The sequence below is a fragment of the Pocillopora damicornis genome, chromosome 9 (genome assembly GCF_964200805.1).
Source record: "Pocillopora damicornis chromosome 9, jaPocDami1.2, whole genome shotgun sequence".
Lineage (NCBI taxonomy): Eukaryota > Metazoa > Cnidaria > Anthozoa > Scleractinia > Pocilloporidae > Pocillopora > Pocillopora damicornis.
This window is the reverse complement of record NC_142678.1, coordinates 16,201,594-16,228,121: the sequence shown is the minus strand read 5'-3', so window position 1 is coordinate 16,228,121 and position 26,528 is coordinate 16,201,594. Positions and strand designations below refer to the sequence as shown.

Here is a 26,528-nt window from a genome sequence, read left to right as displayed (position 1 = left end):
ACAAAAAAAAATTTCTATCATCAAATTGGTAACACACAGCCTTCGGGCCCCTTATTGCACTGACTTACAGGAATATGTATAGTTCTTTCGAGAACAAGCGACAAATATTTTTTACTTCATGGTCTGTTGAGTCGCAACCATATTAAAATTACCTCGATTGTTTGCATCATGTCAATGAAACTTCTTGAAAAATGGAAAAGCTGAAAGTTTGCATGTCAACTAATTATCGGTGGGAATACAATGATTATGAAACTTTTCAATGATGATGATGACGCCGCTGATCGGCGGAAGTTTGGAGCTCCGATATTTTTATTTTCTAACTGCTCCGGGTGGACAACAAAAGATTTTAAAATAAAAGGCTCTTTGGAGGCACTTCATGGTATGTCTTAATTATTCAATAAAGTGGTGAGAACGTTAACTCTTTCCATCTCCCCCCAATAGCGTGTGAAGTACCCCTAAATAACCAGTTGATTAATAACTTTAAAAGCGTTAGCCAGTGCTCTTAAACTCGGAACTAAAAGTAAACCATACGCGTAATGACAACAGATACAAGATGAGGTTTCAAGACAATGATTATTTGCTGGTCAGACAAATTGATGGCCAAACAATTACAAATATATTGCTTTTACTTGGGGTAGAAGAACACAGAACACATCATCAGAATGGGACGTGCAGCATATAAAATTAATCACCCAAGGGTAAACTCACAGAATGAAAATGTGTGACTTGGAATCGTGCCCACAATAACTAGCTAATTAAGTAAATGTTTTTGGGTTCGAAAACTGAAATTTGTAAATATAAGCTTACTTGCATGTATGTAAAATTGGTAGTCTAGAAATGTGGAAACATGCAAATATGCAAATAAGTCGTAAGTTTACTCACATGTATCTTAGCTTGGTAGTCTGGAAATCTAGAAATCTGGAAATCTGCATGGAAACATTCACGAGCAAACTGCGCGACGCAGAGAAAGGTCAAATAAAATGAAATCTTAAAACCCTGAAAAATCGATAAATCAGCTGCCAAAGATGAGCAAAAATTGGCTGTAGTATACACGACCTGCATGGCAGTCAAATTGATACGCGAAAATCAACCAAAGGACAAGAAGTTATGACTATATGTTTCCATTCCTAGACTATAGTGTCATAGTCGATTTTAAGACTTTGAAGTTCACGATGAATATTCTTCTGCACATTCACTCTTTGTATGTGGTGTATACAAAGGCGATTTTTGATTAAGGGTAGAGCATAAAGAAGGAAAAATAACCTTGATCAATTTCGCCGAATTATTGTTGAGAACTCCATCCATGAACCTAGGCAAAAATTTTACCCTTTGACCCACCCCCCTCTGCGCGACGCTGAGGACAGAAACAAACCTAGTAAAGTAAGTAGGAGATAACGTGTTTAATGCATGTTTTAATGCATGAATTAATCGTCCAACAGATTGGAGAATGGCGTGAGCGCGTAAGCATGTTGATTTTCCATCCACACGCAAACCGCCGGGCCCCTTAGTATAACTACGTCATACTGTGAAGTAAAAATTCTGCAATAAATGTTATAGCTATTAGGATACTGATCAAGATGCTAGTGAAAGGACTACTCTGGTTTCTTCTGCTCATGTTCCCGACCCCCAACCCCCAACTTAATGCGACAAATGTTTCACATTTGAGCCTATTTAGTATGTTCAGCTACCTTCTAAATTATTGATCATATGTTTCTCGTTACTTCGTGGAACTTGGCGAAAAGCTTGACTTAAAGCGCGTACACATCGTTGATAGCCTCAAAATTATTTTCCATGAGCAAGTTTGTAAAACATTCTGGGCTATTAATACAAGAAGGAATTTGTTGTACATTGACTTAATCGACTAATCTTTTTTTTTGTCTCCACCTACCAAACAAAGACGCTCTCTGGAATATTAGGTGAAAAAGGTTTAGCCAAGTCTTTAACAGGATTCAAAACCGATATTCTTGGACGGATGGATGATTCAGAAGCCAGCAATGAAGGTTTTTATGTTCATAAATTCATATATCGGTATAAGTTTTACTCTTTATCCCTTCCAAGTCGTTACTTGTTATTATTAAGAGGCTGTCTCTCTTATTTCCACCCGGTCAATTTTGCGTCAAAAATAATTTTGCCTGAAACTCTGTTAACAGAAAGACTTTACCTAGGAAAGAACTAAACTAGATTTGGTTTGATTCGAAATAATTTTCTGACTGCATTACGGGCCATAATTATTTCCCAGTCCGTAGGGACCGTCGCAACGTCTCGAAAATTGAAAAATAGGCATATTTTGCAACGTTGTAAAATATCTGATTCGCATAGTTAAGCCACAGAATTTATATCAAATTGCTTAAAAACCTTTCTAGTTTGCCAAGAAAGTTAGAATTTGCCCTCTCAACAAATTTGAAAAGGCGAATTTTAGCATATTCTGATCACTAGAAATCGCCATCGGCCGATGGCCGTAAATAACCTTGATTTAGACGCTAAGTTTTGGGATTTGGGACCTGGTTGACGATTCTATCCTACACAGCCGTTAAGTTTAGACCTTTATAGGCAAAAATATGCAAAAACCCCTGTACGTTTTCGATTTTTCAAAAGTTATGACCGTTTGAATCAGTACATGTACGAGCATTCGCGATTTTTTCGCCTACACCAAAATCGAACCACTGGAGCAGATTTCGTCATAAATACAGCTTACCCACTTTGCAGCCCGGCTTCATGGCTCACTTCAGAATTTTTCTAATAGCCAAATTGGTGAAATCCATGATAACTTCAACAAATAGCTAGGTATTGCCTTCGAAAAGTAGGCGGCATCCATCGCGATTCGTGGTATCAAAACAAATGCCGGAATTGGCCACATTTCGCGGTGAATCACCCATTTAATATCGCTGCAGAGCTGAATTTTTTCCAAAATCAGAATATAAACTCTCCATGTCAGGAAGCTGAGGGAGAAATGAAGGTTTTAGGCTTCTGAAGTGAAGAAATAATCGCTTAAATTTAGATCCAGTTCGATGTTATACTGTTCTCACAAAGGTCCGCACAAAAGAGAAGACCGCTGATAGCTTGTGCCGTACGTTGTGCCATGTGGTTTTGTTTTGTATCCCAGAATAATATTTGGGCAGAAAAATTTTGGATGAAAAGAATAAATGCTTTTACCTGGAGTTTGATATCATATAATTAATAAATCAATTTCAAATATCCTGAGCTTGCTTCTCTCGGTTCCGCGTCGATTGTGTCCACAGAACAGCAACCTGTCAATAGCCGGAGAAATCGGCTACCAACGTGTTAAAAACTTGACACATGCTTCGTATGAACAGATGTTATAAGTGTTGCTTTTGGTAAATTTTCAATCGATTTCACCAAAACATTTCACTGACTACTAGATATTATAATATATTACACTATAACAACGCCGTCAGAACTTGATATCGGAAGTAAAGGTAGTTTGTATCTGTAGAGCATATTCTACACTTTCAGCCACCGTATAAGACATTGTTTACATAAGTCTACTGAGAAACACACTGACAATCACTAATCACGTCCGACAGTTTGTCTATGAGGATCTGTTTTTTGTCTCTCAATTTTACAGGGATCTCAAAATGACTACAGATGGCTCTCAACAAAACCACATTGAATTTCTGAAGTGTGTTATTGTGGTAACGTTCACAGAGGTCCTACGTATCGTAGCAGATTGGATGTGAGACTTTGATCTCTTTGTTAACTTTGTCTACCAGATCTTATCTCTCGGAATTTTCCTGGACGCATTGGATATCTTCCTCCTCATCCAGTGATATCCCGATCACACCCTGATCTTTTCGCCGCATTGCTGCTAGCCGAGAGAAAAAGCTCTGAACTTGGTTCTTTGTAAGCTACTGTTCTCTAGTGAACAAATGTGCATTTGATTCATTTTTCGCATTTCGCATGTCCACTGCAACTTGGGCGGGGTCGGCCTTTCGCCCAGTTCTTTCTCCAAGTGTAAACCGTGCCGTTAGGTATTCTTTTACCTTCTCTGAAAATCTAACGCTGCCCTTTGCAGCATGCCTTGGTTTGCTTACGGCCCATCCTGTTCGTAAAGACGAGTGGGGCGAAGTATCCACGGGAGAAGTGAGTGGTGTACTAGAATCTAACGAACAGCTCGAACACTCGATACCAGCGGTATATATCGACGAGAACTTAAGGGCCCAGTCCCTTTTGATTGCATCATACTGGCTTTAACCTGCTGACTGTATGCTTTCCAACGTCCAGGTGCAGCTCCAGCTGCGAAAAGGTTTCGAACACTTCAACACATCCAAACACAGAGCATTCAAACAATGGCGTTGTACTCTCTGTTTCCTTGCTGCCCTTTGAACGACTCTTGACCACACGCTTTTCAGGAGGATCATAAAACCCTTGAGATTCTATGGTTTGAAGGGACGTTTGACCTTGGTGCTTAATATAAATTACGTCATATGGAATGTACTTCCCTTTACCGATGCCATAACATTTCCAAACTCTCAGACCGATATCTCCATATTCGAATCGAAGTTGCGGAAGCTACTAAAATGCTCGATCTTATTTATACAGAATGTTCTTTGATTCGTCTACTATTCTTACTGCAGCTTTTGTTCCCTTCACTGGGTGTTTCGTCAATGCGTATCCTCTGTCCAATGAAAGCTTTAACAACCTCGCTGAAGACTCGCTACAGACTGAAGCCTCTCTGGTTTCGAAAAAGCACTTGCATGCCATACTACACTTGCAGGCCTTCCAAAAAAAATAAAGGGTTAGCGGGTTCACTCGCAATGATTAATGCGGACCTCTGTTATGCACGATAGTGCAATCGTTCAGCTTTAAATTCCAAAACGCCAAACTTCGACACATAGACTTACAAGTGGAGTTCTATGACTGATTCTTGAAGAGAATGCAGCTGCAATCCAAAGTTTCAACGGGACATTAAGCGCGAAACATGGCTTTAGTTTTCGAGTTTAGTTCGCAACAACGAGTCAAAGAAGAGCATCGACAGATGCCGACCGCTTAATTTTGGGGGTATTTGCTGGAGTTATCATAAAGTCCAGTTCACCAGTTTAGGAAGCGAGGAATATCTGAAATTTCACATAAACCCATGATTTCTCCGGCTATTGACAGGTTGCTGTTCTGTGGACACAATCGACGCGGAACCGAGAGAAGCAAGCTCAGGATATTTGAAATTGATTTATTAATTATATGATATCAAACTCCAGGTAAAAGCATTTATTCTTTTCATCCAAAATTTTTCTGCCCAAATATTATTCTGGGATACAAAACAAAACCACATGGCACAACGTACGGCACAAGCTATCAGCGGTCTTCTCTTTTGTGCGGACCTTTGTGAGAACAGTATAACATCGAACTGGATCTAAATTTAAGCGATTATTTCTTCACTTCAGAAGCCTAAAACCTTCATTTCTCCCTCAGCTTCCTGACATGGAGAGTTAATATTCTGATTTTGGAAAAAATTCAGCTCTGCAGCGATATTAAATGGGTGATTCACCGCGAAATGTGGCCAATTCCGGCATTTGTTTTGATACCACGAATCGCGATGGATGCCGCCTACTTTTCGAAGGCAATACCTAGCTATTTGTTGAAGTTATCATGGATTTCACCAATTTGGCTATTAGAAAAATTCTGAAGTGAGCCATGAAGCCGGGCTGCAAAGTGGGTAAGCTGTATTTATGACGAAATCTGCTCCAGTGGTTCGATTTTGGTGTAGGCGAAAAAATCGCGAATGCTCGTACATGTACTGATTCAAACGGTCATAACTTTTGAAAAATCGAAAACGTACAGGGGTTTTTGCATATTTTTGCCTATAAAGGTCTAAACTTAACGGCTGTGTAGGATAGAATCGTCAACCAGGTCCCAAATCCCAAAACTTAGCGTCTAAATCAAGGTTATTTACGGCCATCGGCCGATGGCGATTTCTAGTGATCAGAATATGCTAAAATTCGCCTTTTCAAATTTGTTGAGAGGGCAAATTCTAACTTTCTTGGCAAACTAGAAAGGTTTTTAAGCAATTTGATATAAATTCTGTGGCTTAACTATGCGAATCAGATATTTTACAACGTTGCAAAATATGCCTATTTTTCAATTTTCGAGACGTTGCGACGGTCCCTACGGACTGGGAAATAATTATGGCCCGTAATGCAGTCAGAAAATTATTTCGAATCAAACCAAATCTAGTTTAGTTCTTTCCTAGGTAAAGTCTTTCTGTTAACAGAGTTTCAGGCAAAATTATTTTTGACGCAAAATTGACCGGGTGGAAATAAGAGAGACAGCCTCTTAAATATGGAACAAGGAGTTATAATTATTGCGGCTTTTTTTAAGTCACAATTTTTGTTCAAATGATGTTTACTTGTTTTGCAGCCACCGTTGGTGGTAAACAGTTTAAACAGGTTCCTGTCGCTGAAATCCACATAATTTTAATATGTGACGATGTAAAAGCAGAATGGAGACACCTGGGTACAGTCTTAGGGCTTCAATCATCGTTCCTTGATTTTAATGAGAATGTCAACTGCACATATTATGACAAGACATGGGATATGCTTTAAGAGTGGAGACGAGAGACTGGAGAAGGAGCAACAGTGGGAATCCTCATAAATGCTCTTGAAAAGATAGAAAAGAGAGACGTCGCCGAAAAACTGCGTGGTATGTAATCTCCTTTTGTAAAGGAAATCTCTCTATTTACATTCATAACGAAAAAACTGAACACCTATGTAGGAAGAGATCTTCGAACGAAAGTATTTGTGGCCTTGTCAAGGAGGCTTCATTTTAGATGTAGATCGCGCCACGAACCTTTTTTTTTTCTACTGTGCCTATTGTGCCATCCTTTTAAGATGGCCGGACGCTCTACGTTGCTTTGTGTCATATAAGTCCGTAAACTTCCCCCAACCCCTTCGCGGTTTTCAAAATGGCGGAGCATCATGGGACATTCATAACGTCTCTTGTTGCTCGTCCTGGTTCAGCTCCGATACTAGCCATCACTAAACGAATCCGATCAGGTGTCTTAATCTCAACACGTCTGACATATCTTTTGAGGAAGGATGTAAATTGAAAGAAACAAAAGAAAAAAAGCAAAGTAAAGACAACAAAAAGACAGCAAAAAGTTGACGCGGCCAGGGCTCGAACCTTAGTTCATACTTTCAGACTCGAAAGAAAAAGGTATATCCATCGTCCTAAGTACGAATAGCGTCGGTGCAAATACTGGTGAAGTTTTGTGTTAAAATATAACTCAATCGAGTGATCGTGTTTTTATCCCCTCTTACCAAACAAAGACGTTCTCTGAAATATTAGCTAAACAAGGTTCAGCTAAGTCTTTAACGGGATTCAAAACCGATTTTCTTGGACGGATGGATGATTTAGAAGCCAGCAATGAGGGTTTTCATGTTCATAAATTCATATATCGGTACAAGTTTTACTCATTATCCCTTCCAAGTCGTTACTTGTTATTATTAAATATGGAGCAGGGAGTTATAATTATTGCGGCTCTTTTTAAGTCACAATTTTTGTTCAAATGATGTTTACTTGTTTTGCAGCCACCGCTTGTGGTAAACGATTTAAACAGGCTTCTGTCACCGAAATCCACATAGAGTCAATATGTGGCGAAGTAGGAGCAGAATGGAGACACCTGGGTACAGTCTTAGGGCTTCAATCGTCGTTGCTTGACTTTGTTGAGACTGGATACAGCACATATCGTGAAAAGACATGGGAAATGCTTCAAGAGTGGAGACGAGAGACTGGAAAAGGAACAACGGTGAGAATCCTTATAAAGGCTCTTGAAAAGATAGAAAAGAGAGACGTCGCCGAAAAACTGCGTGGTAGGTAATCTCCTCTTGTAAAGGAAATCTTTCAATACCAGGTTTATCTAGATCTATTCACTTTCATAACGAAAAAACTGAACACCTATGTAGGAAGAGATCTTCGCACGAAAGTCTTTGTGGCCTTGTAAAGGAGGTTTCATTTTAGATGTAGATCTCGCCCCGAGCCTTTTTTTTTTAACTGTACCTGCTGTGCCATCCTTCTAAGATGGCCGGACGCTCTACGTTGCATTGTGTCGTATAAGTCCGTAAACTTCCCCCAACCCTTCGCGGTTTTCAAAATGGCGGAGTATCATGAGACATTCATAACGTCTCTTGCTGCTCGTCCTGGTTCAGCTCCAATACTGGCCATCATTGAACGAATCCGATCAGGTGTCTTCGCATTCAGTTTTGGTTTTTTCGGGTTTAGTTCGAAGTTTGCTCGAGTCTCATCTCTGCATTTTGACATTGTTATCGATTTGAACCTAAAAGATATCTCTTTGAGCTCTCTCACATGTGCGTTTTAATCTCAACACGTCTGACATATCCTTTGAGGAAGGATATAAATTGAAAAAAATAAAAGAAAAAAAGCAAAGTAAAGACAACAAAAAGACTGCAAAAAGTTGACGTGGCCAGGGCTCGAACCTTAGCTCATACTTTCGGACTCGAAAGGAATGGGTACATCCATCATTCTAAGTACGAATAGCGTGCAAATGCTGGTGAAGTTTTGTGTGAAAATACATCTGACGAACATTTGATACACGAACCCATTCGATTAATTTGCTGCCCCCGGCCTGTCAATTTACCAGTGTACGAAACTGTTCTATCCAAGTTCCTCCTGTTGTCTTAATTTTGGCATTGACAAGAGCTTTTCATTAACACCTTTACATTTTATACCACGTTACTGCAATACTCTACAACTATACAACGATGGGCACATGCAGTGCCTTTTATATTAAGTTACACCAGAAAATGGGTATCTTAGGGTTGTCTGCGCACAGTTTTTAAGGTTGAAGCATTGTCGTGGAAGCTTTGAGACCTTAAACTCGAGTCAGATCCCCTCATAATAATTGAAGAAAATCTAAATTGAACTAGTTTACCACTGTAATTGCACATGGCAGCATTTGAGTTTTTGCTAGGGCAATGTTAACGGCTTGAAGAGCCAGCAACCTTACTACGGTGTACATCTGGAAATCTTTTGCCCCTTTTTATTTAGAAACGAGAAATGTGCAGAAAAGGTTAGGTGCGCTCGGGCACTGAGTGTGAATTTACAGAGAAAACTGGAAAGTTTCGGGAAGGTTCTAAATGCAAATATCTAAGGCATAGAGACAAAACTCTCACGACACGAAATGTGCATCTCAACTAGAGATAGCGATGTGGAAAATCTGAAGCAGGAAAAGGCCCAGTTGAAAGAGGTTGTACGGGTTGTGTGGGAGAACATCAAAATGATATCCCAAGTTGGGGAAATCATTTAACCCGAGAATAGTGCATTGGATGAAACGACCGAGAGGCGTGCGAGAGCATGGCAGGTTAAATTCGGGTTGGCAAACCGAACCAAGAGAGACAATGCACACTCTTAAGTTGAATTCTTTTGAACAGAAATGAAATTCTTTCTGATTCATGGCTCTTCAGAGAAGAATCTATAGTTACAGATTCTTTGTCCCCAGAGCAGAATTAGGAGGAGAAATCTGGTCCTCGAGGAAAGAACTGTGGGTCTTCTCCCAAGGTTAAGAATTCTTATGAGAAGAATCTTATGTATGTCTCATTCTTGTTAGAAGAATACTATTTTTTCCCACAAGAACAAAATTCTTTTGCCATGAACCAGTTAATGAGGAATCATCGTCAACAATCGAATAACAAATGTCTTAAGGACAAAGACTGGGACCATGTGTGCTGAGCTAAAGTGAACAAAAAAGAACCGTGGATTTTTCGGTGTCAAGAGACTCACTCTTATTTTATCACGAGCTTAATAATTACTTTATTGAAAAGGAAAATCAAGATTTAAGAGTGGAGAAGCGAGCGCTATAAGAATCTTTGGAGAATGAAATTACCAAGCGACAGAAACTTGAGGAAAGGCTCGACGACACAGAGAAAAACTGCAAGTATCACAAAAATACCAATGTGGTGAATTTTTACTCGCTTTGTGACTTTGTCTACGGCTGTCACAACGACAGGATAAAGTTTACGGTCGTTGGTTTTTGTTCTTGTCTTCTTTCTGAATAAAAGCCTTGCTGGAAAGACCTCGTCGGAGTAGCCGCCCTGTTTACAGATGGCAATTGCCACTAATGCGATTGATACTCTAATGAGCAGCGCAGTAGGTAAAGCGTTGTCCACGCCAGCCTGGACATCAGTTAGAGCAAATGTTCGTGCTCATTGGAAATAAGTTTGATATGATGGTAGACAGTCAGCCCTCCTGAGCTAAAAATTTACTCAATATATCATATACTACCTCTGCAAAACGCCTTCTCTATCATAATTTTCAAACACAGCATTCACGGAAATCAGGTTTTTAACTGGCACATTGTTGTTAGTTAATATAATGTTAGGATTAGGATTTGTAGGTTATTAGGATGTTAGTCATTGTATTGGAATTTTTCGTACCTTATGAACTTTTTATCGCGTATAATAATGTTTAAATAAATAAATATATAATATACTATTATGGCCTTTTCGGGGAGAATTTTCTATCATCAAATTGGTAACACAATCTTCGGTCCTTGCACTGAGTTACAGGAGAACAGGCAACAAATATTTTTGACTTCATGGTCTGTTGGGTCTCAACCAAATTAAAATTACTTCGATTGTTTGCATCATGTCACTAAAACTTCTTGAAAAATGGAAAAGCTAAAAATTTGCATATCAAATAATTACCGATGGGAATACAGTGATATGATAACGCCGTTGATCGGCGGAAGTTTGGAGCTTCGATATTTTTATTTTCCAAGTGCTTTTGGTGGACAACAAAAAAAGTTCAAATAAAAGGCTCTTTGAAGGCACTTCATGGTATGTCTTAATTATTCAATAAAGTGGTGAGAACTTTATCTCCTCCTAATAGCTTGTTACGTACACCTAATTTACCAGATCAATAACTTAGAAAGCGTTAGCCAGCGCACTTAAACTTGGAGCTAAAAGTAAACCAGATGTGTAATGACAACAGACACAAGATGAGGTTTCAAGACAATGATTATTTGCTGGTCAGACAAATTGATGGCCAAACAATTACAAATATATTGCTTTTACTTGGGGTAGAAGAGCACAGAACACATCATTAGAATGGGACGTGCAGCATAAAAAACTAGTCACCCAAGGGTAACCTTACAGAATGAAAATGTGTGATTTGGAATCGTGCCCACAATAACTGGCTAATTAAGTATATTTTTTGGGTTCGAAAACTGAAATTTGTGAATATAAGCTTGTATGTATGTAAAATTGGTAGTCTATAAATGTGGAAATATGCAAAAAAGGCTTAAGCTTGCTCACATGTATCTTAGCTAGGTAGTCTGGAAATCTGGAAACATTCACGAGAAAACTGCGCGACGCAGAGAAAGGTCAAATAAAATGAAATCTTAAAACCCTAAAAAATGTGGCTACATGGCCTAGCAGTCAAATTGATATGCGAAAACCAACCTGAAGACAAGAAGTTAGGACTTAATGTTTCCATTCCTATCGCTGGGACTGTTGTCATCGTCGATTTTAAGACTTTGAAGTTCATGATGAGTATTCTTCTGCACGCATACTCTTCGTTTGTGGGGTCTACAAAGGCGATTTTTGATTAAGGATGGAGCAAAAAGGAGGAGAAATAATCTTGAACAATTTCGCCGAATTATTTTGAGAACTCCATCCTTGAAAATTTCCTCCTTTGTTACACCCCCCTTAGCTCGAATTGGGGGACAGAAACAAACCTAGTAGAGTAGGCAGGAGATAACGTGTTCCATCCAAGTTTTAATGCATAAATTAATTGTCCAGTAGATAGGAGAATGGTGTGTGAGCGAGTAAGTGAGTTGATTTTCCATCCACATATAAATCGCCGGGTATCATAGTGTGACTACTGTCGTGATATTGCGTTACACGGTCACGCCACTGGGCCGATGAACATCTTTATATTTAGAAGACTTAGGAGACAACGAATACACACGTGGCGGCAGTCGAGTTCGCACAATAAACAACCCTTTTGAGTTCACAGAATCGTGACAACTACGTCATACCGTGAAATAAAAATTCTGCAATGAATGCTATTGGGATACTGATCAAGATGCTAGTGACAGGACTACTCTGGTTTCTTCTGCCCATGTTCCCGACCCTAACCCCCAACATAATGTGAAAAATGTTTCATATTTGAGCATATATAGTATGTTTAGCTACCTTCTGAATTATTGATCACGAGTTTTTCATGACTTAGGGGAACTTGGCGAAGAGCTTGACTTAAGCAGGTACAAAGGAGTAGGTGATCGCTGGGGATTGTTAGGTGAGTCATTCAGATTTGGTAAAATAATTTATTTATTATTATTATTATTTTATTTCATTTTGTTTCATATTTTTTTTGAGTGGGGTTGATTAAGAAAGAATTTTGCATGCTTCTTTTTTTGTGTGTTTGTTTTTGTTTTATTGGGGGAGGGGGTATTTGGATGGATTTTGCCAGAAATTTGCATTTTGCGATACAATAGACTGTGCTTTGAACGCAAATCTCACCTTTGAAAAGCGGCTGCAAAGAATTCAGAGGCAACTTTTCTTCTGATGACAAGCTGACGTTTTTCTTCCTTTCAGAAAAGGAAATAAAGAAAGCAGCACCAATAGCGACGGTTATTTCTTGTGGAAAAGAGGTATTTTATAACGGCATCAGTCTCATTGCAGATGAACAACAGAAGATCCAAAGTCTATTAAGGATTACAGAACATTAGACGCACTATGATAAATCGAGAGTATTTAATCAATATACAATAGCGTGTGAAGTTGACATGTTAACCCAATATTTGCAGCTAATACTGCAGGTATAATGTCGAGTTCAAAGTCTGTCTAGTTTTGAAGCCCCTACACTTCCAAAATTTTCCAATATTAGGGGGAAATTTCTTCCTTTGCAGATTTGCTTGTTTAAAAAATGTTTGATAAAACAATTGTTAAATTAAGTTTTCGCAATTATCAAACTTCGTGTTTGCGTTGATAATTCATGATATCATACTCAACCTCATCCAATAGTTGCTTATTATCCTTTTTCACCACGATTAAAATCTTTTCTTTCGCGTATTCAGTGGATCCCCTGAAAAAAGGCACATATACTCTTATCTCAAAGAAGTCATTTTGACACGTCAAAGAATGGCGCACGTTAGGAAATATGTTAGACTTTCAAGTTTATCTGCTTAGGGATATGTTCAATTTTCTCTTTCAACTTAAAAGGCAAAAAGGAGGAAAAATACAGCGAAAGGAATCTAGAACTCAAAATATTCAGAATTTTTCTTTAAATTTGACACATATTTTTCATCTATAAAGTAGAAGATTGGGTAGTCTGAGGGTTTTTGCCCTGTACTCCTAATCGAAAGGTCCGAGTAGAAGCCTTGGCTGAAATTTTTGTGTTGAGTTCTTGGTTAAGCCATCATGCCCAAACAGTAAATATAATACTTCAAGTTGCCTAAGCGGTACAAGTAATGTTAGTTGATTTACTTCTTTTCCTACTTTCTAAAGAAGCTAAAATCTTATCTTAACTCCACAGCATCCTGATAAGCCTTCTCACTATGCAAAAAAAGAGTGAGTTGTTTTCCCAAATTTAATTATCTTTCGACCTTAAATTGAACAGACAATTATAAAAGCGAACCAGAATTATTGTGGTCTCTTTCGACCACACATCATAATCACAAATTATTAAATAGCAATCTCCCCAGGCTGAATAATACATTTCAAAATATAGGTCACCATTACAAACAGAATATTGATATCATGTGAAAGATATTTCGTAGGGAACCCATTTTAACATTTTTGACTCGTCGTCTTAATTTCCAACAAACGTACGCAATATTATTGCGGCTATAGTGCTTCAAATAAGAAGTAGTTTCCAGGATCTTATAGTTAATCACAGAGAACATTTTCCCTTCATTATCCATCCTTTGTACTGCGCTATAGAACGATTCGATATAACTAAATTGACATATTTTTCCAGATTTCATGGTGACATGACACGATCTGAGGCTGAAGATCTTTTGTCTGAGGCTGTTGATGGCGCCTATTTTGTTCGGAGAAGCGAAAATTTACCTGGAAAGTGCGTACTTTCGATAAGGTACTTATACCCTGTAATTTACTATTATCAACTGAGTTGATAACGTACATTGGCCATCGTAAAGAGTTTAAAGGCTGACGTTTCGAGCGTTAGCTCTTCGTCAGCCCTTCGTTAGCCCTTCGTCAGCGTTAGCCCTTCGTCGCTCTGAGAGGGGCTAGCGGTCGAAACGTCAGCCTATAAACTTTAGGGTGGCCAATTGACGTCATCAACTCACTTGATTACTCTTAATTACCCTGTTATACTCTCCCATCGACACAGCACCACAGTTTCTATAAAAACTTATCCCCTTTATCTATACCCCGTATTTCTTCAGTAGTTTTAGCCTGTAAAGTAAATTTAATTTACCGAACGTCACGATTGATTGTACCTGTAAATCACGAAAGATACGGTAACGCTAATAATGGTAATAGGACCGAGTGGAGTCCAATTCGGTCTGTAATCACGAGTATGGTTACGGAAAGAATTGGACGACACAAAGTCTTTTTATCAATTAATCATAACCGCTACAATTTCTGAAAACGGCAAATACATTTCGGTAAATATCTCCAGTAGAGACAAAGTCTAAAGTAAAAAAGGATAAGTGGTTGTTGTTATTGGTTATTGTGATCAATTCTGGGATTGGTGGATTTGGCTAGAAGGACTAAGTGTGATTGGCTGCTTTAACTGTCCGATTACAACCAACTGTCCGATTACACTGTTCGATTACAACTATACAGAATGATAAGTGAAAAATAAGGCAGCTCATGCACCAATCACATTCGAGGAAATTGTAGTGGTTATGGTTATGTTACTGAGTTTTGGCAAGAATGAATTTGCAGTCACCGTTGTAGGGTGATTGGAAGAACATTTGAAAGGCGTGTGATTCACATGCCTAAATGAGCGACCCGTGTTTAACCCTTTAACCCCTAAGGGTGACTAGCATCTAATATCTCCTTACAATATCACCTCAAAATCACACATCAAGGTCACCAGCTAAAGAAGCTCTTGATTGTTAAACAAATTATCCTTGTCAGCGTCTTAGGAAATGTACAGAGAACTGTATGGAGAATATTGATACCGATGTTAGGGTGTAAAGGGTTAACCTATTCTCGTGTTCTGAAAAGATTACGCAAGAGGCAAGTTACATTTTCGGACGTATAATCAAGCGGACACATCTTTAAACCTTTGGGGTTCAACCAATTCTCGAAGAAATTAAGGATGTCTTCGATATTTCATACTGTTGCTATGTTGATCCGTTGTGTCAGGAAGATAATCATAACATGAATTTCTCGGCCTTCAGTTTGATCTATTATTGCTTACGCTGTATCGATCAGATGGTGCTCAGATGTTCTTTCGCATTTAATTTTATTTAAAACTTTTACTTTAACTTTGCTTGTTTTTATAGACATAGTAATTCTAATATCAAGCACTTCCCGTTATCTTACACAAATGGAATACATTGCTCAGGTAGGTGAACCAATTAAAGGTTCTGTGAGAATTCTTAACATAAGGCTTTGAAAAAAAAAACTTTGCTCTTCGTCTTGAGTACGGCCAAGGTCGTACCCTCGTAAAAAGATAAATATATTTGTTCTGGTTTACTCTGCTCTGCTTTGTCGCAAATGGCGCGCAAAAATCCAGACCGTGGTCCGTATTGTTAAAAGCTGGACCGATTACGAGCGAGCCATTAGGCAATCAGATTCAAAGATTTAAGATTCAGGACTGCTGTGATGGTTCACCGCATCACGCAGTTTGATCCACATGTCCTATATAACATGTCTAGGGTAAACTATCAATTGACCTCTTGACATGGAAAATTGAACTAGGAGTAAGATAATGTAAGATCATCGGTAGTAATGATACCTTAAATGAGGAAGGTTTCAAGGTTTTGGTGACGTCCTTGGTCAAACGTTCAAATAGAAGCCATTGTAATTGCTACAGTAGCGTTGACGCTATGCCTGTGGATAACAACGCAAAAAAATTCTTCTCCAGCTAACATTAATACATTCGTGGGGTTGATAAAAAAGCAGTATCGCGACCTTTCCCCCGTAAGTCGATCGTTGCAAACCGTTTATGATTAGAGAAATGAACTCGTCTAACTCTTCAAAATTAATTGGAGCGAAAAGAGAACAGGAAATTTCGATTTATTTCAAAAACACACAAATTAAACAAACAAAGAGGACAAGGACTCCATTTTTTTCCAGCTCAATACCAAAACAAAGACAAGGTCTTGCAATTCCCCTTTCCCAACTATTGACTACTTTGAAGATTTTTTTCCTCTGTGGCCCCTGACCATCCTCACCAATATCCTGTTTGATTGCACATGCCACGCACATTTTTAAAGGCCTCTGATTTACCTGTAGCACCTAACTTTTCCAACCGACCCATATCGTAATTTGTGTATGGTGTGTCAGGAGAGGGATTACATTTTACGGCGAGACAGATGTTTAGTGTATTTGTTTTTTCATAGACGATTTGGCGTTTAAAAACCTTGAGGATCTTGTCAATAACATCCTAAAAAGTGATCACCTCAACGATTACGTAGACGACTTTACCGCCATACATCTGAAGAGGACAAGCTTTGAAAGAAATCAGGTGTTTATTTGTTAAACTAGGAGATGATTCATTAAATTTACCATTTTGGGGACCTTAGTTTTGAACCTGCGCTCTTTTAAGACCCAACAAACATTGAAACAACGCCTGGTCATGAGATAAGATGTCATGGTGCCTGATATGAGAAGGCGCCTTGACATACTTCGGTAAAGGGCTCTCAACTTCAGGGGCCCCCAATTATGAACGGTCATCGGATGAAGTTTTAGTAATATCCACAATAATCAAGGCCTTCGACTTCGGCTTATAATCCCTACCTCGACCTTGATAATTCTGATTATCACAAAGACCGAATCTAATAATTGTTTTATTGTACACTAAACAAAAGAAAAAATGGTCACGACAGTAAGTGGAACAATAATTTATCTCTAAACTTGTAAAAATATACAAATCAGCGACACATTGACGAAAAAGTTTATCCATTAGACAATACGAAAATTGAATAAAAACTGGTTGAGGAAGTAAATAGCAATTATTCATTTTAATTGAAGAAAACATTACAATTGTAAAAACGAAGTTCATCTATTTTTTCAATGTCTTGCTTAGCGAACGAAAGAAACCTGGTAGTCATGTTTTTGCTTCTTCACTTACGACAAGCAACACAAAGCGCACGAACTTGACATGATCACCCAAAGAAATCATGCACCGCGGTCATACATGACGTGATTACCCGTGACCTTGAGTGACCTCGACATCATTATTGTATAATCTGCAGCTACATAACGTCTCAGGTACTGATTTCGAAAATTCCCTGTACACTTTCGGCCAATCAGAAAAGATTAAGTAAGTTGAATGTATAATATTACTTATGGTCGGAGTGTCCGTAGGTAGGGTTTAAGTAGATTCCAAAAGCTGATAGGGGAATTGGCAAGCTTGTATCACAGATAGTGCTCAAGACATATGGAAAATTAATACAACCTAGCTCCGGTAAGTAGGCTACTTACCACCTTGTGCAAAACTACGCGTTCCGTCAGACTTAGGTCTCTATTGGGAATGGTTACAGACTCAAATATTGCCGATCATTTCAGCATTAATTGTTGCTATGAACTGAACTGCTCATTCTACAATACAGATTGAAGAAAAGTAACAATCGCAAGGAATAAACTCGTAAAGTGTTGACTCGTAAAATGTTTTCGTCCGCTAACCTATGCGAATATGAAGTAAAACAAAGACTCAAATATCGCTGTTCATTTCAGCGTTGTTCGTTGCTACGAACTAAACTGCTCATTCTACAGAACAAATTCTAGTAATTATAAGCGGAACGCTTTCAGTTATCATAATTTTTTACACATATCAGAAAAATACATCAAGTTCTCTTAGTTTGATTTATTGTATAAAAAACAACCTGAAACTTTTACAGCGGATTTTTTTGTTTATTGTTAACCACGCGAACAAAGCGTTTGGGCAATAACCCCCCAAAAAAATCAAGCACAGCTTTCAAGGAGAGAAAAACATCGTGCAACTAGCAAAAGTCCCCCCGCCCCCGCCTCAAGAGTCTAAGGGCCCGTCTTAAAGGTACTTTTTACATAATTCCAAAAAGAGTTTCGTTCCGGAACGAAAGGAATTTCATACCGAGTTTACATGCAAGATAATTTAGCCTGTAAAAAAAAAGCATTTATGCCCTTTTCTGTCTTTTTCGACGCTTCCTTCGCTCCTAAGGAGGATTCATACAGATATGAGTGTCGTGCCGCGTTTCACTCAGGTACAAAATAAATATTTCTTTGCCAGCTTCAATAATGACAGGGGATTAAGTTTAGATGATAAAACAAAGGATTATGTGGACATAAATACCGAAGGTCAACTAAATTCGTTACATGAGGTCACACAACTCAAGTAATATTCATGGTGAAAATTTGCATATTTGAGCGGTCGAACGAAAAAAATCATTTCTCGAAAATTAAAATATATTTTCACAAAAAAGCTACACCACAATTATAAGGGCTACAAAATATGAAAGTAGGAGTAAAAACGAATTTTGGGCGACTTGCAAAAATATTTCAAATTTGTTCGATGGATGCAGACGCCTCCCTTAAGAACGAAATGACACGCTAGTTGCAGCTGAGTGCGATTATCGCTGATGTTCTTGCCGTGTTTAACGTCTTCGCAAATGTATTATTGAACAGAGGCTGGCAACACGGAATCTAGTTGTTTATATTTTATGAGTTAAATTATGCACGCATTTTGATCGGTTCTCAACTATGATCTATTGGAGAACAGACGCATAGATAACGTCACCAGTAACAACAATTTTGCTTCTATTATATCATACAAAAACATTTTATGTTGCCAAGGTTCTGTAGAGTGAAACATCACAGGAGACGTCAAATTGTGGTAAGGACACCAGTGACACACTCGACTGTGCATCACGTGGCACTTTTTTTGTTCTTACCACATTTTGACGTCATCTGCGATCTATTAGGTGTGTGAATACTCACACGCACTCTCATACACTTCAGACCGAAGCTGCACACTTAATTCTAAAAGAACAATGCATTTTTAGATGGAAGAGGATTTACATCCCTTGACGATCTTGCGAATCATTGTTTGACTGTTCTGTACCAAGAAATGTGCGCACAGAACATAAACCAACGAGTGAAGGGCTCGTATTCTGAGACAAGAGTTGAGGTTCGTGTCGTTTTAGTTTCGAGCAATAGCCTTGTAGTCATTATTTCACGAAGATCTCGTTCAAACACGGTGTTCATGGTGATCATAAGATACGCGTTTAAATTTTTAGAGGTCGAGGAGGGAAAAGTTCTGAAGAAAACCAAAACATTATCATAAGGCAACGGCTCAATGATCCTCTCGTTTTCCTTGATGATTTCTTCCGTTACTGGAATCCATCATCACTATTAACATCAACGACTGGATTGTTTTTTTTTTAGACTTCCTCTGACAGTCATACTCATAATGAAGATATTATGATCAGGTAATGGCAGTTCCTTGTAGGTTGTTTAGCAATTGCCATAAAAATGGGTGGAACAAGGTCAAAGAATAATCTGGCAAGTAACTTCAAGTTGGCCGATCGCATTGCGCAAGGCTAATTTGAAATTTCGTGCACGATCACCTTTGAATTGTACAACACAAAAAGTTTTACTACCAACCTAATGTGTACCAACAACGGGCAAAGACTTGATAATCGAACGTAATAGAGGATGTTTCACAAGTTCTATCCCTAGGAGTTAAGGTCTCCTTTGAACCGTGTCTTTAGCAGTTTTTATGTTAATTTCCTGCACGAAAACGACTTAGCGACCTATTGGATGTATTTGTATCAGAAATTTGGCAGCTAAAAAACTAACTGTTTTTTTTTATGTATATATATATTTATATATAAGTAGTGACCAATACAGCATGGAACAAAGAAACAGAAGCGATCAAAATCATGGAAAAGGTATGTTCCCCAGAGTCAGACATAATAAGCAGCTGTAATGTGACTTATACAAAACGTGAATGAGAGTAGTTCTGGAATAAGGACAGTGATAATTTACTCTTTTCTATTATTCACTACTCTCCATATTTATGCTAGTAAAACATGGAACCGCGATAAGAGAGGGAAAAAGAGGTTTATATATTTTTTTTCTAATTATAGTCAATAGTCAAACACCCCATCCATAAGTTATCCTTAGTGAGATAATTTTTTCCACCTGCAGTTCCCCTGGAGATTCTTGCTCGTGGATCCCTGACCCTCCTCGCTTACCATAGAGCCCTTCAAGAGGGAAAGACAATTGTGAAGAGAGTGCCTATGATGTTTATTGGCCAAGGCCAAGCAGGAAAAACCAGTTTAAAGAAGTCACTTAAAGGAGAGCAGTTCGATCCAAACGAAAGAAGTACCACAGGGATAGAGACAGATCCCTCTTACTGTAAGATATCAACAGAGGTTTGGGAAGTAGGTGAGCGATCTGAAGAAGAAGGTTCAATTCCATTGCCATTTTCATATGAACACAGTACCGCTCAGTATATTTTGGATTATCTCGAACGAGAGAGAGAAGAGCACAACTCAGGAGACCTGGCTTGGTGTGCAACGGACCCATTGTTTTCAGATCAGCTCGTGGAGGAATCCTGCACCAAGAAAGTCTCACATGATAATCTTCACACAATGCCCGGGGAAGCAGGAAAGGGAGACGTGCTGGAAATATCAGATACGTCTAGTAAGCCTGACTTCTCTGAGACTTCGTGGATACAAAGTCAGCGAGTACCGGAAGAGGTATCAACATTGATTGAGAAGTTGCTTAAAACGGATGACAGCAGGAAAGATAACGATAGAACCTATTCCGTCCTGTGGGATTTTGGTGGACAATCCGTCTATTACGTCACTCATTCCGTGTTCCTCACCGTGAGAGCAATTTACTTTCTGGTTTATAACCTTAGTTGGGGTCCTGATGAAGTAGCCAGCCATCCAGTTAGGCAAGGTGTCTTCAATATTCAAGATGGTTCTTGCGATAAAACTAACAGGGATTATCTCGACGTATGGATGTCCTCAGTGTCTTCCTTAGTTTCCCAAGACGAAGTCGCACAGAAGGCAGCTACATCTGAGACGTCACAAAGGATGCCCCTGGTATTTCTTGTTTGCACGCACGCTGACAAGACTTACAAGAAAAAAGATCCTGAGGAGATGGCTCGTGATTTGTTTACATCTTTAAAAGCCAAATGCTACGGTGCGCATTTGCTAAACTACTTTGTTGTGGATAATACGAAGTCCGGTGGTAAATTGGAATGTGCAGGTGTTACACATCTCAGAAAGGAGGTCTCTCATGTTGTCAAGAAGCTTCCACAAATGAGGGAGGTTTTACCGATCAAGTGGCTAAAGTTCGAGAAGGCCTTACAAGGCATTCTTGAAGATGAAGTTAGGTGGATCTCCCGCGACGAAGCTTGGAGAATCGCAAACAAGGAATGTGGAATTTCGAGTGAAGTTCAGTTTCAGGCATTACTGACCTTTCTGCATGACCAGAGAAGTTTGATCCATTTCGATGACACTCCAGAATTGAAGAAGATTGTTATCTTGGATCCGCAGTGGCTAATAGAAATCTTCAAAAAAGTCATTGCCATTAAACCTTCGGAGAAAAAAGGAAAGAAATTCGAGGAACTGTGGCTAAAGCTTGAAACAACGGGAATTATAGACGAGAGACTATTACAGCATGTGTGGCGCCCATTGTTTGACACTGAAGAGACATCGTCCAGCCTCGTGGCGTTGATGGAGAAGTTCTGTTTGCTGTGTCCCTGGCCTTCTTCGTCTGAAAAAAACTCATTCAATGAATACCTTGTACCTTCCATGTTGATGTTTCCACCAAAGGATGACATCAATCAGCTCATTGCCTCTTCAGGTATTCCACCTCTTTTTGTAAAGTTTGCATCGGGCCAAGTTCCCCTCGGCCTGTTCTCTCGCCTTGTGCTGATAATATTTCAGTGGTGCACCACGGAGTTTTGCAGCCAGCTGCGGCCTAAACTCTGCCAAAACTTTGCAAGATTCTTTACTCACCCTTCACAGGGCTGTTCTATAATCCTTTTATGCCGTTCCTCTGTCATAGAGGTTGTCGTTCACAGGACAAAAAAAAGTCTGTTTGAAGAATCAAATTGCGAGACAGTCCAGGTAGATGTGGCACAAAAGGTGTGCCGGAAACTAGGTTTAACTCTTGAATGCATGCGTAGAGAGTTCCACTGTTTGAAGAATATGGCGTACGAAATGTTACTATGTTGTCCAGTTTGTTGTACACGAGAGTTTGCAAGTCACTGCCATAATCATAATGTGCGTCGTTGCAAGGATGAAAAGTGTTTGCATTTCTGGTCAGAGTCTGAGTTACGCGACTGCCAGGAACCCCTCATATGTACGAAGTCTCCTGTTGTTGAAGACTATAGAGTTCCAGTCAAGCTTATGGGGGTTTGGTTTAGCAAACAGGTAACGAAAATATGTTAAGGCGTGTCTTATTTTTGGGAAAGCAACATTTCGGCAATATCATACTGAAAGCTTAAAACTAAAATCATTTGTGGTCGAAAAAGTAAAGGCCTTTCTATGGATTACTTTCTACAGTCAGAGGGTTTAAAATGAGGCTCACTTCCGTTAAAAAACGCGAAAAACGTGGAAATCCATTAAGAGACACACGTGATATCTCATTAACGAAAAGAATGATGGTGGAAAATGTCACTTCACGATATCCTCAGTAGATTTCCGACGAATAATCCGCGTTAAAGTAGAATACATGTCTAAATGATTTGAAGGATTTCATTGATATTGGCATATCATTGAAAGCGGCGAAAACATATTTACAGGGAACGGTGAATTAAATTGTAGTGACAAATAAATTTTCCCTCATTTTCAACAGCTAAATGTAAAGGGACTCGGCTCCAAAGCTAATTTGTATCTTGAAGATGTGATCGAAGGTAAACCAATTGTAGTTTTAGAAATTGACATTTCGTCAGCTTTAAAAGAGCAATGAGTTGATATTCGTGGTTTGTTGTAGAAGGGAATATTCTTAGATATGAAAATGAAATCTTCGAGTTTGTAGTTGTCTATACTAGGTATGAATTAAATGTTATTCATCAACTTACTCTTTACCTATATCTGTCTCTTTCAAAGGTTCTTTTATAGTTAGAGATATAGGACAGGAAACAAATTCTGCCTTTTCCTCCCTAAGCGCCACAAGAAGCTAAAAAGCTATGCGTTCGGTATCCTGTTGCCCTAAGCGTATTCCTTTTTGTATCTTTTCCTTTTACTTTGAACAGATGATGACGAGCAAGCCCTTGCCCTCTCAAATACGGTGCTGTTAGAGAACTCCGATGCTAATCATGTTGTTGCTCAACTACTTAAGATTCGCTCATGGAAACACGAAGCACTTGAAGAGCCAGACTCAAAGACTAAGCGCCAGATTCGCTGCCTTTGTTTGCAGGCGAAATCTGTAGAGAGACTTGATGTTGTTGAAAGGTTTCGAGAGATTACACCTGCTGGCACAACAGGTATGATGGTTTTAATTCTGCTGAATGCAGACAGCTGGAGAGGATAATTTTATCGAATCACGCTATAGAAAAACTTGACGACACATAACATGTCATTCGCCGGTGATTTGTAAATGCCGAGTGGTTAGCATTCCTCTAAGCGATCGATTTTATTTAATGTTTCCTCTGCTCCATTTGTGTATCGCTTTGGTGAATTATCCGTGACATTTAAATAAAAGCGAGATTGATTTAATTGGCGTCTCATTTTATTCCAAGGAAGTATTTTCTCTTTACTACTTAGGTCCATTGTTACCTGAAGCTTGTGACGTGGCTAATATTCCCATCAGACAGAGAGAGAATCTGACGATCCATTTATGCGGTAAGTACTAAACAGAAGTTGGGTGACGTGACACTTGTGCATTCACAGTTAGGCTTAAATTGAAAAAGGAGACGAAAGGATTAGGGTGAAAGGTTTAAGGAGAGAGTGTACTAAGTTTGTGACGTGTTGTTGGCGACGATAAACAATAAAACAAAGATTTGACGAGAGTAGAGTGTACCCTACAAGTTTGGTACAGTACACTAATATGGTGACTTTAAGCATTCATAATTTCAAGGAGATATTTATTAAGATCGAACAATCAATCGAACATTACAATCAAGTGTCGTAAACCATAGAAATCACTTTGGACAATTTGGGCAAGGAAGCAATAATGTAAGAGACCTCAGTAAAAAAAACAAATCACGCAAACTTCTTGAAGCGTGGCGTGGCGTGGAAAGTTCACAAATGATTACATGTGAGTCGCAAATGGATTTGATTTTGCATTTTATTTGGTAGTGCGAGTTTTCTTGACTAATCGCGGACCAATTTAAACCCAAACGGAACCTTTTCCCTTATGGTTTTGTAACCAATCAATAGCACCACCAACAACAATAATGATTCATTTAAGTTTAACCATAAAAACTAAATAGCATTACCTGTAACAAAATGAGATAATAATGATAACAATGACGATGACAACAATCATAACATTGATAATAACAATGATTATAACGAATCTTACAAGGCGACATTTGTTCACTGCATGCAAGGTATGTCGCCTGTGAAGTATGAAATAGTTTGGAATTATTCTAATTCTGTAAACTGTTACCTGGTATTTCAGGTGGAAAGGAATGGCAGTTACTGGCAGAGCGACTGGGTTTGAGTCCGGCAGAAATCCGTTTCCTTGACAATCGAGTACTAAACCCTTGCGATGCCGCGTTGGCCCATGCTCGTAAACAAGGCTTTATTCGCAATGTGGGAGAATTGTACGACAAGCTTGTAGAATGCGACTTCCCTATGTGGGCTGATTTGCTTTAAAGCAGAAAGGGTAATAGTTGTTGTCTGAATTATTGTGTTTCTTCGTAGTGAAACGACCTCCTTGAATACTGAACATGACAGTTAATTCTAGTTTAACCCCTTGACCCCTAAGAGTGACTAGCATCTAATTTCTCCTTACAAAATCACCCCTGAATCATTCATTAATGTCATGAGAATAAAGGAAATGATCACCAACTGAAGGAACTCTTGATTGTTAGACAAATTCTCCTTGTCAGCACCTTAGTAAATGTACTGAAAACAGTATGGTGAATATGAATTCTGATGTTAGGGTGTAAAGGGTTAAGTGATGTACAAATCAGTGTTAAAAGAGGATAGAAGAAATACAGTGATATATAAAAAAAACGGAGATTCCCATTGCGCTCGTAAAGGAAACGGAAGGTTACGCTACACCTATTTTCAATACAGTTTTGACATAAGCCTAAGGACAGAAGTTTTTGAAAAGTGCAATAGTTTCATGCAGCACTTTTTAAAGGAATGTAAAACACAATCAATTTTCTTTTGGCTCATAACCGTTTAAAGGACAGTAAAGGAAAACCTTATTTAAAAAAAAAAAACCTCGCTAACTTAAACTTGAGTAGACAATAAACAACGATGAGCTGTTGATCGTTGTAACGGTAAATGAAATGAAAATCTATTTCTTGAAAAACTGCTTTGAGTTTGAGTTACCTGAGTTAGAGTCCGGAGGATGATATTGTATTAAGGACAATTTATATCTATATTTCATTTATTAATCAGCAATTTAGTAAGATTTGAGATTGTGACGTTTGAGGTTTAGATCACCTATTGAAAAAATTTCGTAGAAAAAGGACCGGTCGAGCTGATTTTAACATTTTGTTTAGCATTTTGTTTAAGAGAACTGAATCTAGGTAGGTATTTCAACTGAATACACAACAACGTCATTCGGTGAAATAATCGCTTTTAAGAACTGGCGTTCAAATGACTTCGACATGGTAGTATTATGGAACAGCTTGCCATAGCATATCTAATGAGAGCAGGCGCCCATTTTGGGCTTCTGATGAGGGTTATTAAATTTTACTTCAGCGTCTGTAGAGTAGCAAGAAAGTGAACGACTTTTGATAGAATTTAGCTTTTTATCTATTTTGGGTAATATTCAAAACTGTAGAGCTGTTAATATTTTTATGACAATAAAAAGATATAATGGCTGCCAAACCATATTTTGAACGATGTTTTGTGTCTTTAACTAGAGTGAGGCCTTGAAATACTATAATTTGGTTTTATCACCTGAGGGCTAAACTTCAGCTTTACAATCTTTCCATATGTACCCCCCCCCTCCCCCCCTCCATCGAGAATTTAGAATGTTCCGTAATGTTGTGACGTATCCATCGACTTCCGCCCTGGTGATCAAGTAGTACATTTCACGAGGAAATGAATTGAAAGTTTTGATATGGTCCGTGTTTTACGCAGCTAAAGTTCAAGCAACTCCGATGAACAGACTGAGACATCTTTTCCGTGGGAAAGGACAGAGGCGTCATCATGAACAAGGTAATTATAACCGATTTCTCTGACATGAAACATGTCTGTGTCGGGAAGAACTCGTTGCAATATTCAGTCC

The 26,528-nt window shown here is 38.7% G+C and overlaps 1 protein-coding gene and 1 long non-coding RNA gene across 2 annotated transcripts; both read left to right on the top strand.

The window, feature by feature from the left end:
* Nucleotides 1-1,830: 1,830 nt before the first annotated feature.
* On the top strand, nt 1,831-7,680 carry LOC149040387 (uncharacterized). Its single transcript, XR_016179747.1, has 3 exons — nt 1,831-2,000; nt 6,373-6,654; nt 7,542-7,680. It is a non-coding gene; the product is annotated as an uncharacterized LOC149040387 (long non-coding RNA).
* LOC149040386 (uncharacterized) lies at nt 6,917-26,128 on the top strand. Its single transcript, XM_089181558.1, has 15 exons — nt 6,917-7,007; nt 7,542-7,823; nt 12,202-12,267; nt 12,567-12,622; nt 13,507-13,541; nt 13,951-14,067; nt 15,452-15,513; nt 16,514-16,638; nt 19,536-19,579; nt 19,986-20,041; nt 20,301-22,543; nt 22,968-23,025; nt 23,368-23,598; nt 23,879-23,956; nt 24,738-26,128. Exons 1-15 carry the CDS (start codon nt 6,917-6,919, stop codon nt 24,932-24,934), a joined length of 3,741 nt encoding a protein of 1,246 aa, XP_089037684.1. The 3' UTR covers nt 24,935-26,128.
* The last annotated feature ends 400 nt before the right edge of the window (nt 26,129-26,528 follow it).